The 16,030-nt window shown below is 40.4% G+C and overlaps 1 protein-coding gene across 1 annotated transcript in view; it reads right to left on the reverse strand.

Annotated features, from left to right (window-relative positions):
• The window catches only part of CFTR (CF transmembrane conductance regulator), an 86,409-nt gene extending 79,291 nt beyond the window's left edge, over positions 1-7,118 (reverse strand). Inside the window, exon 1 of the mRNA XM_066183045.1 lies at positions 6,977-7,118. Coding sequence (XP_066039142.1) covers positions 6,977-7,029 — 53 coding nt within the window. The 5' untranslated portion in view covers positions 7,030-7,118. The remainder of the gene's footprint in view (positions 1-6,976) is intronic.
• Positions 7,119-16,030: the final 8,912 nt, after the last annotated feature.

The following is a 16,030-nucleotide window of genomic DNA, read 5'->3' on the forward strand; positions in this document are numbered from 1 at the left end:
AGTTTGCAGAAGTACTGAGAGATATTTGAAAGAAAACAAAGCACATCAGGGGATAGCTTGTGCAAGATGGAAGGACAGAATATATTAATTGTATTGCAATCTGCCAATTGTTTAGGTGCCCAAGTCAAGTGTAAGACATGCTTCAAATATTTCTTTAACAAAGCTAAGAAAACAACAGTGATGTGCTACGAGCAGGGTTTGCAAGGCTGTTTCAGCATATACCTACACTTAGACTGACTAGGAGAGCATGTTCCTTCATCTTCACTCTTTTTCTCAATTATATATCCCTCAGCAAAAATAAGAGAAAGATTTCTTTTCTCCTAGTCCTTTGAAAGAACAAGGAACATTACAGAAAGTTTGCAGCAGCAAAATTGTTGCAGAGCAGTGCTATTCATGATTTAATTGAATTTTAAAATCTTCCAGATGTGTCACTAAGTGATAGCAACACATTTCACCCAATTTAGCACTTCACTCTGTTAGCCATGCATTTTTAAATATATTTTTCATAATAAAATTGCAGTTACACACCAGGTGCAATGGCCCTTTCCAAAACTATAATTTGTTCCAACCCCAATGACTGATATGTGGTCAGGTATAAACAAACAGGTAAACACAGTCACATTTTATTTAATTTTAATACCAAGTGTCAAAATGTAAATTACCATTACAATAATATGGAATCAACCCTGAATTAGGTGCTGCTTCTCTTACTACTTGCTCTTTGCCATTTTCTCTGTACCCTGGTATTTGATGATGTTATTCCCCAGCATCATCCATGCAGATTAATGAGAAAATGCCTCATATCTTTTGATTTCCAAAACAGTCTTGGGCTTTGAGCAAAGCAACACTGGGGGAACCTTTGTTGTTTTGTTTTCTTTGTATTTATTACCAATAGAGAAATAAAAGCATTCCAGAACTTAAAGATTAACTTTAAAATGAGTTAAAGTGAAAGTTATAGTGAGGTACCAGGATGACTCCAATACAACAAAGGTTCGCATCCTTTATTTTGTAAGTTATGAGGAAAAATAAAGGATAAATACCAACATTAATATATGGGAAGGTACCTAAAACCAAGTACCTTTACCAGCGGTCACTTAGGATTTTCTCCTAAGGCACAACCTTGCTCATGGAATCAAGACATTTGTATTGCAACAGCTGACCCAAAGTGCTGCCTTTCAGGATGGATTCCCCCTTCCTACCTAATCCTCTCCTGAAAGAAGGATGCTTCCCCATATCTGACAGGCACGAAGCTTCTGGTTTAAACTGGAAAACAATGCTGTTTCAAAATATGTCTTAAATGCCTACTGATTCTGTCCTAATTTGGGGAGTTTCATGACAATGCAGCCTTGGATTAGCTGTTTGCTGACTGAAAAAGCTCATGCAGATCCTTCTGCTTATAAGAGAGGGATTGATATGTAAACAGCCTCTGAGTTCTTGCTTGTCTCACCCAGGCATATCCTCACTCTCATGGAAGGCAGTTGAACTGCATCTACAAGTTCACATGGCAAAATCTGGCAATGTGTTCCAATATGCCTCCTTATATTCTAGTTAAATTTCACCTTTAACTTACTTATTTCCAAGGACGTAATGTGACACAACATTAGCGGGATGTCAAGTTGGAACCATCCTGCCTCCACAACCATACCTACACATACATGCTGCAAAGCTGGGGGGTGGGTGAAGAGAAAAAACATAAACCAAATTAACAGCAATCTGTAGAAACCTCTTACAATAAGTCACACTATTCTCACCACTTTGAAATTTAGCATATCTAAAAATGTAGATATTCAGAGACTTAGTTTCTTCAGTATGAAAGAGGTGATAATTTTTCACTGCAGAAATATTCTGAAATAACTTTGTCACACCAGAAATACTCTTGTGCAATCAAAGTTCTGGACAGGACATCTCAGGCAGATTGCACTGACTCCACCATATGCTCCTAGGACAAATCACAACCCTGGTATACCCCACTTTCTTCTCTACAGAACTAGTAAGGAAACTTCTTTTTAAACCATCCTTTGTTCTATCTGCTTAGACTTCAAGATCTTCAAAACAGACTTCCTTATCAAATATTTTGCTTAGTACAAAGGACTTCAAGTTTCCGTCAGTGCATTTAGAAGCCTCTATAATACAGATAATAAATCTACTAACCATGTCATTGCCTACAACATTAAAAAAAAAATCAAGGATTTGAACGGATTACTTTCTATCTCACCAAAATCAAATAAGCATGTAGGAAACAAAAAGGTACAGACAGGTCCGCAAATATTTCAAATGCTTGATAGTTTATTTTGAGTATCAATATAGTAAGTCTTCTTCCCGCAGGAAGAAAACAGAACTTCAAATATATTTCAGGAGTCAGATGCAACTTGATCTAGGCATCTGTGCTTTGGAGTTATAAAGCAGCCAGAAAAGGTCCGTATGCCACACAAGGTTTGCACTTTTGGTCATTAGACCAAAGATGCAGTATCAGACTGAGCCAAGGACATAGTTTGGCCTTATTGTTAAAGAAGGTATTCCTCTGACTGAAACTACTTGAAATGTAGGAGACTCTGCATCCTTTCTCCAGTTCACTTCAAGTTTCACATTTTACCTTGGAAACAGCAATAGAAGTCAAATTTTCAGAAGGAGTCCAAAACTTGCATGCACATCTTTGAACCCTCTGACTTTCAGAAGCTGACACCTTGCTGTTTTAGACAGGTCTGAAGGACTGGCAGACCAGCAGGTCTCCAAGGACCACTTGTGGCAACAGACAAAATATTTGAAAATATTTGATCAGGCAGCCTCACAGGGCCGTAATCTGTGCTGAAGCTGCATCTGTGCTTGGTTGTCACTAGCAGTCAGGATTTACAATTGCCTGGGACAAGTGAAAGGCAGCTCATCAGGGCTAGATACATACAGGGCCATAAAAATATATTATAGAAAAATTGCCTTGTATAAGTGTCTAAGCTGACTGTCCCAGAAACAGAGGCATAACACCGTGTCATTCACCTGCAACTGTACACAGAGGCTCTTTATTCCAAAAGGAAAGATGACCAAAGTGCTATAGCTAGGTATTGATAAGGGAGGTTCCAAATATATATTGGTTATGACAATTTTCAGACACCTGCCCTCCAGAGTGAAATTTGTAGATATGGATTAGGCCTTTAAGCTTCCTATACAAAATCTGGGAATTTTAGGAACTCAAGACAGTTTCAGGAGAAACTTGGAGTAAAAACGTACATGTTAAATCCCAAACTTCACAAGTAAAACACAAGATTTTTCAGTTCAAGAATGAAAATCCTAAGTAACTTGTTGGCATTGAATTCTAGGATACACAGTTCAAGGGTAGAGCAGGGGCTGCCCAGGGAAAGTCTGACTTTAGCTCCTTTCTTTGAAGGGAATCAATTTAATTTTCATGAAAATGCCTTTTCAAACCAGAAACTATGTTGTACAAGACACTCTTAAACTTGAAATTATGACTGAATTAAGCTAGAAAGAGTGATAGAATAACATTACTGTAGCATATGGGCTGAATACTTTCAAAACTTAAGTCCTGAATTCTCTTATCCACCTTAAAGGTTATGAGCAGACTTCTAAAGTCTCACATCAGGAACTAGGACTTTCAAAGAAGTTTTTTTATCCAGAAGAGTACAGAGTCACTCTTGATTCATGCTCTAAAAAGTAGCTGAGCTAGAGAACTAAAACACCTTCACTGCCAAACACGGGTAACACTTGGTCCTACTTCCTACAAGAGGTGAGGGATAGAATTGAATTCCATTTCCTAGCCCTCACAACACACACAGGGCAGAAGAAAGAATCCAACATTTATCCTGTACTGGCTAAATTGCTCTAAAAACCACAGGACAGCTGTATAAATGTATAGATTTCTTTTTCTCTAGTTTGGAAAGCAAGAAGCAACTAAAGCAGATCTGATTGACTGAATCCATGAGAAGACTATACACAGAAGCTGAGTTAGTTTGTATTTTTCGTTTGGATTTAATAATGAAACAGGCACTAAACTACTGAGTCTTGCCAAGAGCTGTCACGTTTGATAGGCACCAAAGAAAAAGTATGTGCTTAAAGAGTGGACACAAGCAGAAGGACTACTTTTTGAGAACTAATATTTTAATATCTAAAGTTGCATGTAAAAGAAAAGTAATAAAGTCAGAATTGTCCCATAGTTGCAGCCATTTCTGAAACTCCAACAATAACTCTGTGTGCCAGTTCTCAGATAAAAATTGATTAATTAACAAGACTTCCTGATCTCAGTTAATTTTCAATAAAAACTAGGTGATGGCAAAGTAGTTCGATATTGTTTGTGACAAAAGATTTGGCCTTGAGCCTTCAAAACCCCAAAATTCCTAAAGAAAATAAGTAATGGTTATAAAGACAAAAGTGAAGCTTCACAATGAATATGAAGATAAACATGATGATCTGACTGCTTCTGCATAAAACGCTGTTTTCTTTAAGCAAGGTAAAAAGTTGCCAATGAACAAAGAATGTTTTGCATGTGGTTGGGAACAAAAGAGATCAACTCTGAAAATGTAATAAGGAAAATACAACAAAACAAAAAACAATCTCTGAAACCCCAAACTCTGAGTATCTAGTGTTTTCTAAGTGTCCCCCTAATGGAGGTTCTCAAACCACTTGTTTCACACCTTGTTTCTTAACCACCAACACTGAGGTTTTAAACAAAAATTGTTTAAAATTTAGGATGAAGGTTAACTTCTAATTTTAAATACTTTCTATCATGACCACTCCTAGCAATTACCTTTTTTTTTTTCCCTAGTAGTATCACCATCACTAATACAACAAAAAGGCAACAGTTTCTATAAGATACTACTCTTTGTATATCAAGACATTTTCTCACCTTTTTTTTTTTGCATAAAGAACTAAGAAAAAAGGTACAAACAATACTGAAACATGTATAAATTAAATTATGAGCAGAGAGGTACATTCTGATTTTAACACATGTTAAACCTATCACTCCTGCTCAAACAGGATAGATTATGAAGCAATAAAACCTTGCCAATAGGTTTACACACCTATAGCTGATAACAGCTTATATAATATTAAATAGTAATATATTTATCAGCAAGATTTACTGAATAATCATAGCTAATAATTTAACATAATTTCTGTTAACATGATCTTCAACTTATCACATCATATTCAGATTGGTACTTCACATATAAATGCATTTCAGACTCTTACAAAAGTTGCTTCACTGAAACAAGTACTGTGTTGTACTTGATGGCAACTATTTCATTATCATTGAAAAAAAAACTCTCTTCACACATTTTTTTTCCATTTCTTTTCTCTAGTTAATATTCACCATGAACTTCTCCTTAACTTCATATACTTTATTATTATCACTTTAGTTACAGTTACCTGACCAATAGCTGGTACAGTATAATGCATTTTGCATGATAAACATGATTAAAACATCACTCAATTGACTTAAAGATCGTGATTTAAAAGATGAGCTCAGGCCTCAGGATGGTTAATTATGTACTTAACGAGCAGGAACTGCATCTGGTTTCAGACATGGAAACGTTCACTATGGTATGAACCAGAAATATATTTGCTTTGTCTTTTTGGGTTTTCTTCTTCCCACCTTCAACACCCTAGGTTCTAGGATGATAAATTTATAGAAGTTTATAAATACATAAAATTAAACAGAGCAAGTGGCCCCTCAAGCAATTAAATTAATATAGACTTATTTCCTACAGATTTCTGTCTTACACTTGACAGGAGCACTGACTGAAGCATCATTTATGGAGAATTTGTAATTGCTTGCACTCCTGTCACGCATACTCTCTGGTTCTAACAGTACTTGGCAGCAAGCATGACTTCTTTCCCACTGCAGCACCATTGGAGAAGAACCATAGGATCATTTCTTTTACCTGGAAGTTTGTAAAACTTTAGGAACAGGTTATATTTGGGATCATTTCTCTCTATCATATCTGGCTAAAATGAGCCAATGGGGGGGAGACAGGCAAACAGTGACTCATGCAGACCCCCTTCCATTAAGAAACTTTAAAAAGTATATAGACCAACCTGCTGAAAGCTATCCCTAAAGGATTTAAAAGTGAGCTAAAAGCCCTCCGTTTTTCAGGCAGAGACCTCATGACAACGTTATAGATTTACACCATGTGCTCTCATTTCGGTCATCATGTTTCCATCTCACACAAGATTTCCTTCCGTCCTTCCTTGCCATGCAAAAGACCCTCCAGTAACAAAAGGGGGAACCAGTACTCTGGTAAAACCAGTGCTTTGTGGGCCAGTGCCAAAAAGATTATTTGCTCTTTCCAGTTCACAGTGTCATTTCTAGCGATGTCACATAAGAAGTACTCAGCTTCCATATTGCCTTACAAAGTACATTGTGCCCAGGCTCTGGTAATAGCTCCTTCTCTTTTTATTTGAAGTTTTTAGAAAGAAAAGGCACTAGGAAGTTTGCTTGTAAGAGAACATTTTCAAGGTGTACAACGGACTGTTTCCATTAAGGTCATATATTACACTTGCACATTGAGCAAATGCTAAACACTCAAAGAGCCAAACAGAAGGAATCCTTGTTCTGAGAGCATTTCCCCTCTGCTCCCTACCACCCCATTGTGTTCTCAAAGTTTACATGAAATAACAGATTAACTAGTTGAGCAATTACCAAAGGTTGCTCAAATTATGTCATAAATTCATCTGTCCGGGTCCAGCAAAGGTTTATAACACCTGCCAGAGCCCATTCCTGTTGCTAAAACCCCAGCAACAACAACAAAAAAGAGTGATCTGACCAACAAGCGAGACTCCCACCACTCTCCCCAAAGAGCTTCCCAGAGCCAATTGGCGCCCAGAGCTCCCCAGGGCTCGGTTCCCTTCTCCGGGAGAGTGAAGTGGGCTGGGCGGGGGGCGCGGAGCCCCCGTGGAGCTCCCGCCCGCCGCTGCCCAGCCCGGCCCGCTGCCCCCGCCCGCAAGCGTCCCGCCGCACCGGGACTCCCACCTGAAGAAAAGTTTGGAGAAGATGTTCGCCTTCTCCAGGGGAGACCTCTGCATGGTGAGGTGAGGTGAGATGCGGTGAGCGGGGAACCGGAGGCAGCCGCTAGTCGCTGACGCCTCGCTCGCCCACTCCGCTTCTGCGGCTCTCCCACCTTATCCGCCCGGCCGCTCTGATGTCACCGTCCGCCTCCTGCCCCGGCCCCTCTCCCCGCCTCTGCTTTGCCCCGGTTCAAAGGCAGGCGGGCGGGCTGGGGCCCCAGCCCGTGCGCTGCCGCCGCCGCCGCTCCTCCCACGCCTCCCCGCCGCGCCCGGTACCGCGCACCGGGCGCGCCCCGCCGCTCTCCCCGCACCCTCTCCTCCCCGGCTCCCCGATGGCTCTCGCCCAGCCCGTTACCTCCACCTGCCGACTCAGCCTCCCGAGTCACTCCACCCCGGGTCCCCAGCCTCTCCCCAGCACTAAACCCCCCTTCTGACCAAGTGCCGAGGTGGGGAAACCACCCCTCCAGATGGGTCTTCTGCCCTCGGTCCAGGGCAGCGAGGACAGCGCAGCGAGGCGGGACAGCCCCTCGCCCTCCCGAGCGCTCTTCACCGCAGAGCCTTTCCCAGTACACAGGGAGCCTGCTTGCATCCCACCGAGACCCGCGGGAGCCGAGCTTTAGCGGCGTTTGGCCTTGGTGGGTACCCGGGGCCCGGAGCCCCCGTCCGCCGCCCGTCCGCCGGTGCGCGGTCCCATAGGCTTAGGGCAAGAGGGCGGGCGGTCAGCCCAGGGAAGGGTGCGGGGCAAGCATGATCATTCCCACTTTAAAAGACACTTGCTGCAGTTTTTCAAGTTCTCTGTCAGGCCCGTACCTGAACCGAGAGGAATGGGAACCGAAGTTAAATCTTTAACGAGTTTAGCTCAAACACCCAGATCTAACACTAAGGCTGTTTCTGAAGCTTTATATGTGTGACATACAAACAAAATCACTGCTTTAATGGTGCAGAGCAGAAAGCATACTTGAAAGAGACAAAGACGACAAGAAGCAAGAAAAAAAGAGCATGTGATTTAATTCTGTGGAGGATTTAATTTTATTTGCTTCTTTATTTTGATATTTACACATTCCAGTGTCCTTTCATTTCTGTAATTAAAAAAAAAAAAAAAAACCAAAAAAAAACGAATGGAAAAGGCCATGCTGCCTTAATCATGCTGCCGCTGCTCCCTAAACTGGCTCTGTAAAGAAGCGAGCGTACTTTTCTACGGACTTATAGCTTGCGCTACAGTTTAACCAGCTGTTACCCTTTGCAAACTTTGCAGATACTTGGTATTTTCAGCGTTTCTCGCTACACCTCGATGTGCTTTCATAGTTTCTCTTTGCCTTGGCCATTCTTCCTCGTAGATCGCCGAGCCAACAAATGCCCTCTTACCCTGTCACCGCATCGGGCTCCTTTGTGTCTCAGACCTCCCTCGAATCCTTCCCGATACTGCTTTATTAATGACAAAACCAGTAAGAAACGCGGGGCAGGCAGGACTCCAGGAAACTGTCCGCATTTTATCATGTCTTCAGACAATACGGAGAGGCAGGGCTAAATCCGCCCGGGCTCCAGGACAGCAGCGCGGAGCCCTTCGGCATCCTGCCACCTAGTGGAGCCGGGCCCGGGGCGCCAGCCCATCCCGCACGGCATCCCGCACCGCACTGCACCCCGCACTGCGCCCCGCAATGCACTGCGCACCCCAGTGCACTCTGCACTGCACCGCACCCCGCACTGCACCCCGCAATGCACTGCGCACCCCAGTGCACTCTGCACTGCACCGCACCCCGCACTGCACCCCGCAATGCACTGCGCACCCCAGTGCACCCCGCACCGCACCCCAGCAGCCAGAAGGCAGGACCAGCTTCTCTGGCCATTCGGTGCCGGGCTCCTGGAAGGCACCTCCCGCCGCTCCCTGCTGCGGCAGGGAGAGCCCACCAGCCCCTCCAGAGGTCAGGGAGCTTAAGTAGGAACGCGAATCAGCGTTCAGATCTCCCCTCTGCGGGAGCCGGGGCAAGGCTGGGATCCCACACGCTCCATCGGTCTCTGAGAGAAGTTCTTTGGGTAGGCCCTGACATGAGATCACTTAGATCTACCAAATTTTTTTCACTTCATTAAAAAATGGTGAGTCCGAGAATAAACTAAAAAAGACCTTTGAGATCAACGAGTCAGACTGGAAACCCATTCTCCTAAACAGTACACACTAGCCTGCTACAGGCTCTTCCCCTTTCTAGCCTTTGGATCTCCGGTACCAGTGAATAAAGCAGAAACCGAGTAGGGGATTAGACTTTTTTTTTTTTTTTTTTTTTTTTTTTTGTAATTTACATCAGAAAGTGAGGCATGTTAGTCATATGAAACTATCAGTGGATCGGGTCCAAACTAGTTAAAATGTCAATGGGTAATGAAGTATTCTTCATAAGAGTATCTCCCTGTGGCTATTACCATAAGAACTGATTTGCACGCACTTGTAGCAAATTTGGGACTAACAAAGACATCCCATCAATCAAGGTTGATTATGTAATTTTTCTTACATGAAAAATTCCATGAACTTTCCCTAATTTTGAACATTTCTTCTCTAATCTTAGAATATTTCTTTGCCTACTTCCTTAACTACCAGCTACGGCTATGTTCACCAAAACCCATGGAGTGATGACATCCCTGCTCTGTGATCCAATAATTTTGCAAATAAATCAGATGCTTTCACATACACACACCCCTCAGTCAAAAACTCCTAAACTCTTGGTTTTGATTTACATGTTTATTGTCATTTTTTTTCTCTCATGTATCTACAAAGTTTCCACTGGTACACTTCCTGGCTTATTTCAGTCCTAATCTTTCCAGGGATCTTGAACATACTCAGCTGACATGAATGTAAAACTTGTTATCAGCATGACTATGAGTAGGAATAAACTGTAATATTTCTGCTCTTCTCTAGGGACTGAAATACCTCCAACTTAAGTATAATTTATGCATTTCATTTACATGAACTTTTTTTACAGAAATGCAACTTGATACACTGAGACAACAGCTGCTTTACCCTTTTGATGCACCCACATCCACCATCTACCGGACTTAACTCTGAAGAAAACACATTGAGGCTGAGCCAGGCAGGCACGAGAACGGGAGGACGAGTAAAGGCTGGTTCCCTGTGCCATCACCACGGTAGCCCTGGCTCCCACACTCATGAGGAGTAACTCAACCAGGGGTAACTCAACCAGGCAAGAACCCAGGGGCCGTGGGCAGGTCTGAAGTCACACACATGAGAAACAGACTGGCTCCATGTTCATGGCAACTTCAAGTGATTTCTACCCTGGGGCCTGTGCCTTGACCTCTCTCCTGCCTTTGGGTACATGTTCCCATTCTGCTCCAAAGTCACGAGGCTGCATGTAAAGATGTTTAAGGCTTTTGATCCAGCTGAGAACCCCACAAGAGTGGTGCATTTTCACTGGGATCTGATCTTAGGAGAAAGAAAACTCACTTAGCACTTTGCTGTGGTAAGTAAGGGTACAAACCTATCGCAAAGGGCAAGGCAGAGAAAGGCAGGGCATGGATTTGCTTCAGATGCCATGAAGTCACCAAAACAGTTTTGCATTCCCTTTCTTAGGTACAGCGATACACTGGGGGTCTGGGGTTTCTTTGTTTGGTTTTTAATCCAGCTGCTGGTTTCCAAGAAGAGGGGGAGAAGATGTTTTAGTTGACTGGTGGTGATTGTTCAAAGATTGGACTTTATGATCTTAGAGGTCTTTTGCAACTGTAATGATTCTATGATTCTAAAAAATTAATTATATTTGGATTTTTGATTAATGTCACTAGACAAAGGGATAGAAATTTTTAGTAGAAAGAGGAAGCATGATCATATTAAATACAATCTCCTCAGAAAATGAAGCTAAAGAGCAGTCAGAACTAACACTTTAGGTCACTGTTTTTCTGTTGTCGCTTAAAATAAAAATGTTCTTTGTTCAGACTCTCAGTTCTGATCTTCTGAAAAAGTGCTGCTCTGACCTATCAATCACATTTCTAACCAAACCCTCTTTTTGTTTCTGCATATTTTTTTTTAACTGGAAACTACTTCTTTTGTTGTTAATTTTCTTTTGCAGTGTCTCAGTTAACCCCAAAAGAGGTCTGGTTTATTTTCTATATTTATTTTTTAATAAAAGCAGAGAACCTTGTCCACAAATCTGACACTGGTCTTTCTCTCAAGATTCCCTGTACACTCACTTGGACCTGGGTTCCCTTCATCATTCCAAGTAATTTCAACAATGGTGGGAAGCCTTACTTCAAATCCTTTTAAAAGAATGGCCTTAAGTATGGGTCAGATATAGCTCCTCGTATCTCCTACAAGCAGGGAAAGCAGTCTGGTCACTTTTCCATAGGGTAGGGCTTTAATCTACCCTACACTTGTCAATTACAAAAAATTGATTACTCTGTCTCAGAGCTGCTAACACACATTAAAAAACCTACTCAAAACAGTAAAGCAGCAACGATGAAAGAACTCTGTCAACTACAGTTTTAGATACATGTATAATTCATTATTCAGCACAATCATTCTACCTGATGACTTATGAATAGCTACTCCTAGATGCTGAAGTCCTCAGAGAATTCTCTCTAGTTGTGGACAAATCAGCAACATCTTACCCTTCATACTGTTTGTCAGTTTTGGCTTACACCACTACGATTTCCAAAGAGCTTCTCTATTCCCAGGAAATATATTGAAAACTGAATCTCAACCAAGATAAAACCTATAGCAGCATTCACTTAAAAAGTACACTATTCCCAGATATTTACCAGACAAATAGTTTTTGAGTCCACATTCATCGTACTTTTAGAACACAGATGGACATGCAGAAAATGCCAGACTGACAGCTGTTGGATCCATTTCCACAAGCAAAAACTGTATTCCAGTACATTGTCTTAATACTGCTAAAATTGATTCAGCCAAAGCTTCAAGTATCTGCAGATTAACATTCTTAATCTGTGCACACTGGATACTTTTGGCAAACAGAGTTATCTATGCTTCACCAGTACCTCATTATGTTAATTCAATCCATGGTCTCAAAAAATATGGAAAACAGTTTAATATTCCAGAGAAACTGAACAGATCTTTTATGAGGCATGTGCTTTTGTGGCATAACATATGCAGCTGGGCAGTGAAGTACCGTGAAAGTACCAGACCTTTCATTTCTGGACAGGTAAAGTGGGCAGATCTCATTCTGGTAAGAGCTTACATGGAAATCACAAGAAGGAAAACAGTGAAGAATACATCACAGACTTGGTGAAGGATTAGCAGAACAGCTGTGTGTTGGTGTTCAGTATGGGGTAACTCATACTGAATTTGCACACGTTGATTTTTCAGGCACTACAGGTCAACTTCTTCAAAGCACTTCAAATTGCGCACAATTTTCAACAAACATTTTAACACCACACTACATGGAGCCATCAGACAGAAGTCAGATACATTCATATGCTGTCATTTGGTCTATGGAGTTTATAACTAGTACAAGAATACCTTTTTAAACTGGAAGGTATTTTTAAGCCTTTTGAAATTGTTGACACACAATAAAGGAAATGAAAACTTATTATTTTGTTCAGAGGCACATGATTCTGTGACAATCTATTTCTATTTATACCAATGCATCAAAACAAGTATAAACTCTTTTAGACCTACTGAAATGTCACTTTGATCTGCCTTTCTACATGATCTATGAAAGTATGGACTGAAATCTTACTAAGTTTACATCAAATAAAGTCCTAATAGATCCAGAATCTGAGCAGAGGAAGTTCACACTTTGGCCTTGAATACATAAGAAAATGATACTGTTCATTTTTCTAAAAGATTTCTTACAATGGTGAAAGCCCTCTGTTAGTAATCCTCATAATATCAAGACTTGTAATAGGTTTTAACAGTTTGCTCACAGCTTAATCAGAAACAATAATTGTCCTGGCAGACAGGGTACCTGCATTTAGAAAAAACAAGAGGGACAACTTTTGCCAAATATTGAAGCTAATGGAAAAAATAACAGGTACCAAATGTAGGGTAAATTTCTTCACTTTGCACTTGATAAAATATATTTGGTTCTTTGGAAGTTGCAGTCGAAAAGAGTTTTCTGAAAACTTCATGGTTTGTTTGCTTTCAGTGTAGAAGTAGTGAGAGGAGTTAAGAGCCTGAAAAATCCAAGTCAGACAAGCTTGCAAGGTTTATGTTTCCAAAGATACCTTAAACTTCTTCCTCTTCATACTGTCATGTAATAATCCCAGAACAATGGTATTATTGAGGTTAAAAGGGCAAAAATCCAAGATTGATACCTTCTGTGACTCAAGAAAAGGCACATGCCAGCAATCTTAAACAGCTGAGCAACAAAGAGTATTGAACTACCTAGAGCGTAACACAAAGTGCTTAATTATTTACAACTGCTTAAAAGAGAAAGCCTGAGTTCCTGTCAGAGCCCTGAGACTGGAATCATCTTTACTGGAATGTTACTGCAAAGATCACGCAGTATAAACTCTACCATGTGGATCCATGCAGCACAATGGATCCTTAATTTCTTTTTGAAAGTATGCTTAGTTTGGCGTATGCTACTCTTGCCTAAAACAACTGTATACGGGTCCAAACACTTTCTGAACTTAATAGAAAAAGCTGGAAGCAAACCACCATTATTCCAGTTACAAAAGAACTGTAAGACTTTGTCTTTTTTTCTAGTCTTGAAATAGTCTAAAATTGACTCTGCAATTGCCTCTTCAATTAGGAGGTTTACTTAATATTACAAATAAAAAATAAATTTAAAAGTTTTTAAAAGGTCAGATAATTGCTCCCCCTAAAGATATCCGAGAATTGGGAGCTCACTGTGTGGGTAAAGGGGCAGAGAGGGCTCCACATGAAGACAAAGGGTGGGGCAGCATACAATCCCCCATTTCCTGTGCAGTTCTCTCAGGCCACGGCCATCCCATTTCCAGAGGCCATGCTGAGATCCAGGTAAGTAAGTTAAAGCCCAGTATTTAGTCAAGCTTCAGAAAACCAATAACCTTTTCAAGTACAAAAGAATGAGGATTGAGTCACTGACTGACATTTTCACAAAGGGTTTTCTCCCAGCCAAAAGTGAGAAGCAATGCGTTTTCCTTTTTTTTTTTTTTTTTTTTTTTTTTTTTTTTTTTTTTTTTTTTTAGGGCAGATGTCAGCAGAATATCATGAGTCACTGAGTTTAACCAAAAACCTTTCACAGTGGACACAATGAAAAATTTATACGAGATTAAAAGTTTATCTTCATCAGATCTTGAAGTTATTTGTGCTAAGCCAAACAGGTACAGCTGTATTTTTGAGACTAAAAGCAAGACTTCGTGAAATTGTGTAGATTTACGTCAAGCTGTGATGTACACAAGTACAGCAGGAGAAACCCACCATTATACGGCTATGGATAAAACTGCCTTTTTTCCTCCTTTATTTACAAAATACCCTGTGACTTTTCAGCAAGAAAAAAGTTCATATTACAGGATAAGGATCATGTTAGATAGGATAAGAATCATGTTAGACAATCACAGCACACTAGTGTGTGCTATCAGTGACAAAGCAGGCATCAGTCTTGAAGCTGTCCACAGAACTGGTTGATAAAAATGCATTCCTCCACTTAAAAAGTAATTCCTGACATATAAGAAATTATCTTTTAAGATGACACTTTTTAATAAAAATTGCTAAACTGCCAGAACATAAAGTTTGATCATCAAGACCAGCCTGCCACTGTAGCAAGAAAACGTGCAGAGCAATTCAATCCTACTCAACACCTAGGTGATTCAGATCAAAACTTCCCAGGGCTCTAGGCAAATTAAGGCTTATTGTAAAACACTGGCTATCACTGTTAACACTGAAAAAATAAGGGAGCAAGGGATATAAGGGTATATAAAGCAACTCAGGTCCCTGACTTTTTACTTATTTACTAAAACCCCCAAAACTTTACATACTGATATAATAACACATATAAAGGAATAAAAAGCTGGTCAACCACAGACTGAAGCACTTTGCAAAGACTTAAAAGCTGGTGATGAAGTTCATGTTCCACTGAGTTCTGCCCATGAACTAGTGCCACTATCTCCCACGCCTGGTAAGTGACCTACCTGGATGATAATTCTGAGATGAGTTTTCTGAGTTTGCTCTGCTAAAGCTATTTGATTTGAAGACAGTCAAGCATCCAGTCATGAGCTGTTTTATGGAACCCAAGTTGCAATCCTTTATTTGAACTCTATCTTTCAGACGAGGGACAATGTGATATTTTGTTTGATTTGGTTTTGTTTCTCTGGGGTGTTTTTTTCTGAAAGGAAAGGTGCTATTTGATAGAAGAAAAACAAACAAAACCAACCAACAAAATCAAACAAATCGCACTTGTGAGGTGTCTCAGTTTCTTCCCACAGAAGATGGGGAGAATGGATGATCTCAATTTTTTTTTTTTTTTTTTTGGCATGAGAGTAGAGAGACATGGTAATAATGGGTTCTGAGAGAAAATTAGAAAAAATGGACAAATTTAACACCAGTAAGCACTGAAATGATAGACTCAAGCAGTTCTGAGGAGTTATCAAAGAAAGCATTTTCAGATTAGACTCTAGAATCAAAAAAGCTATTTTAAAAGCTCCATTTTATTTTCCTACCCAGGGGTTTCTGTAATTCTGTAACTACAATTAGGACTAATAAATTGGTCAATGTCAGCACAATACTTTTACAGCAGAGTTTAAAAAGCCAGGTATACACAAAAACTGTTATAACTAACAAACTGGGTTTATTACTTAAGAAAGGGAAAATATTTGCAGTTTTATTTCTAACTGCATTTACCACAGAAATTAAAAATAGGAATTTAATACTTTACCCTTACACAGACATCTCCTTCGCTGGCTAACAAAAACTTAATTTACACTTCCCTGTGCCTGTGTGAAAGGAAAAACGTTATTTATTCATGCACACTAATGGGTTATAAATGAGTATATCCATTGAGGTAAAGAACCTTCGGTGGGTCTAATTGTAGACAGCACAAAAAATGTATTTGAAATAATATACAGGAAAGAAAAACAA

Source organism: Chamaea fasciata, unplaced genomic scaffold (genome assembly GCF_029207755.1).
Source record: "Chamaea fasciata isolate MVZ Bird 193981 ecotype frontalis unplaced genomic scaffold, bChaFas1.0.hap1 SCAF_5, whole genome shotgun sequence".
NCBI classification, from domain to species: domain Eukaryota; kingdom Metazoa; phylum Chordata; class Aves; order Passeriformes; family Sylviidae; genus Chamaea; species Chamaea fasciata.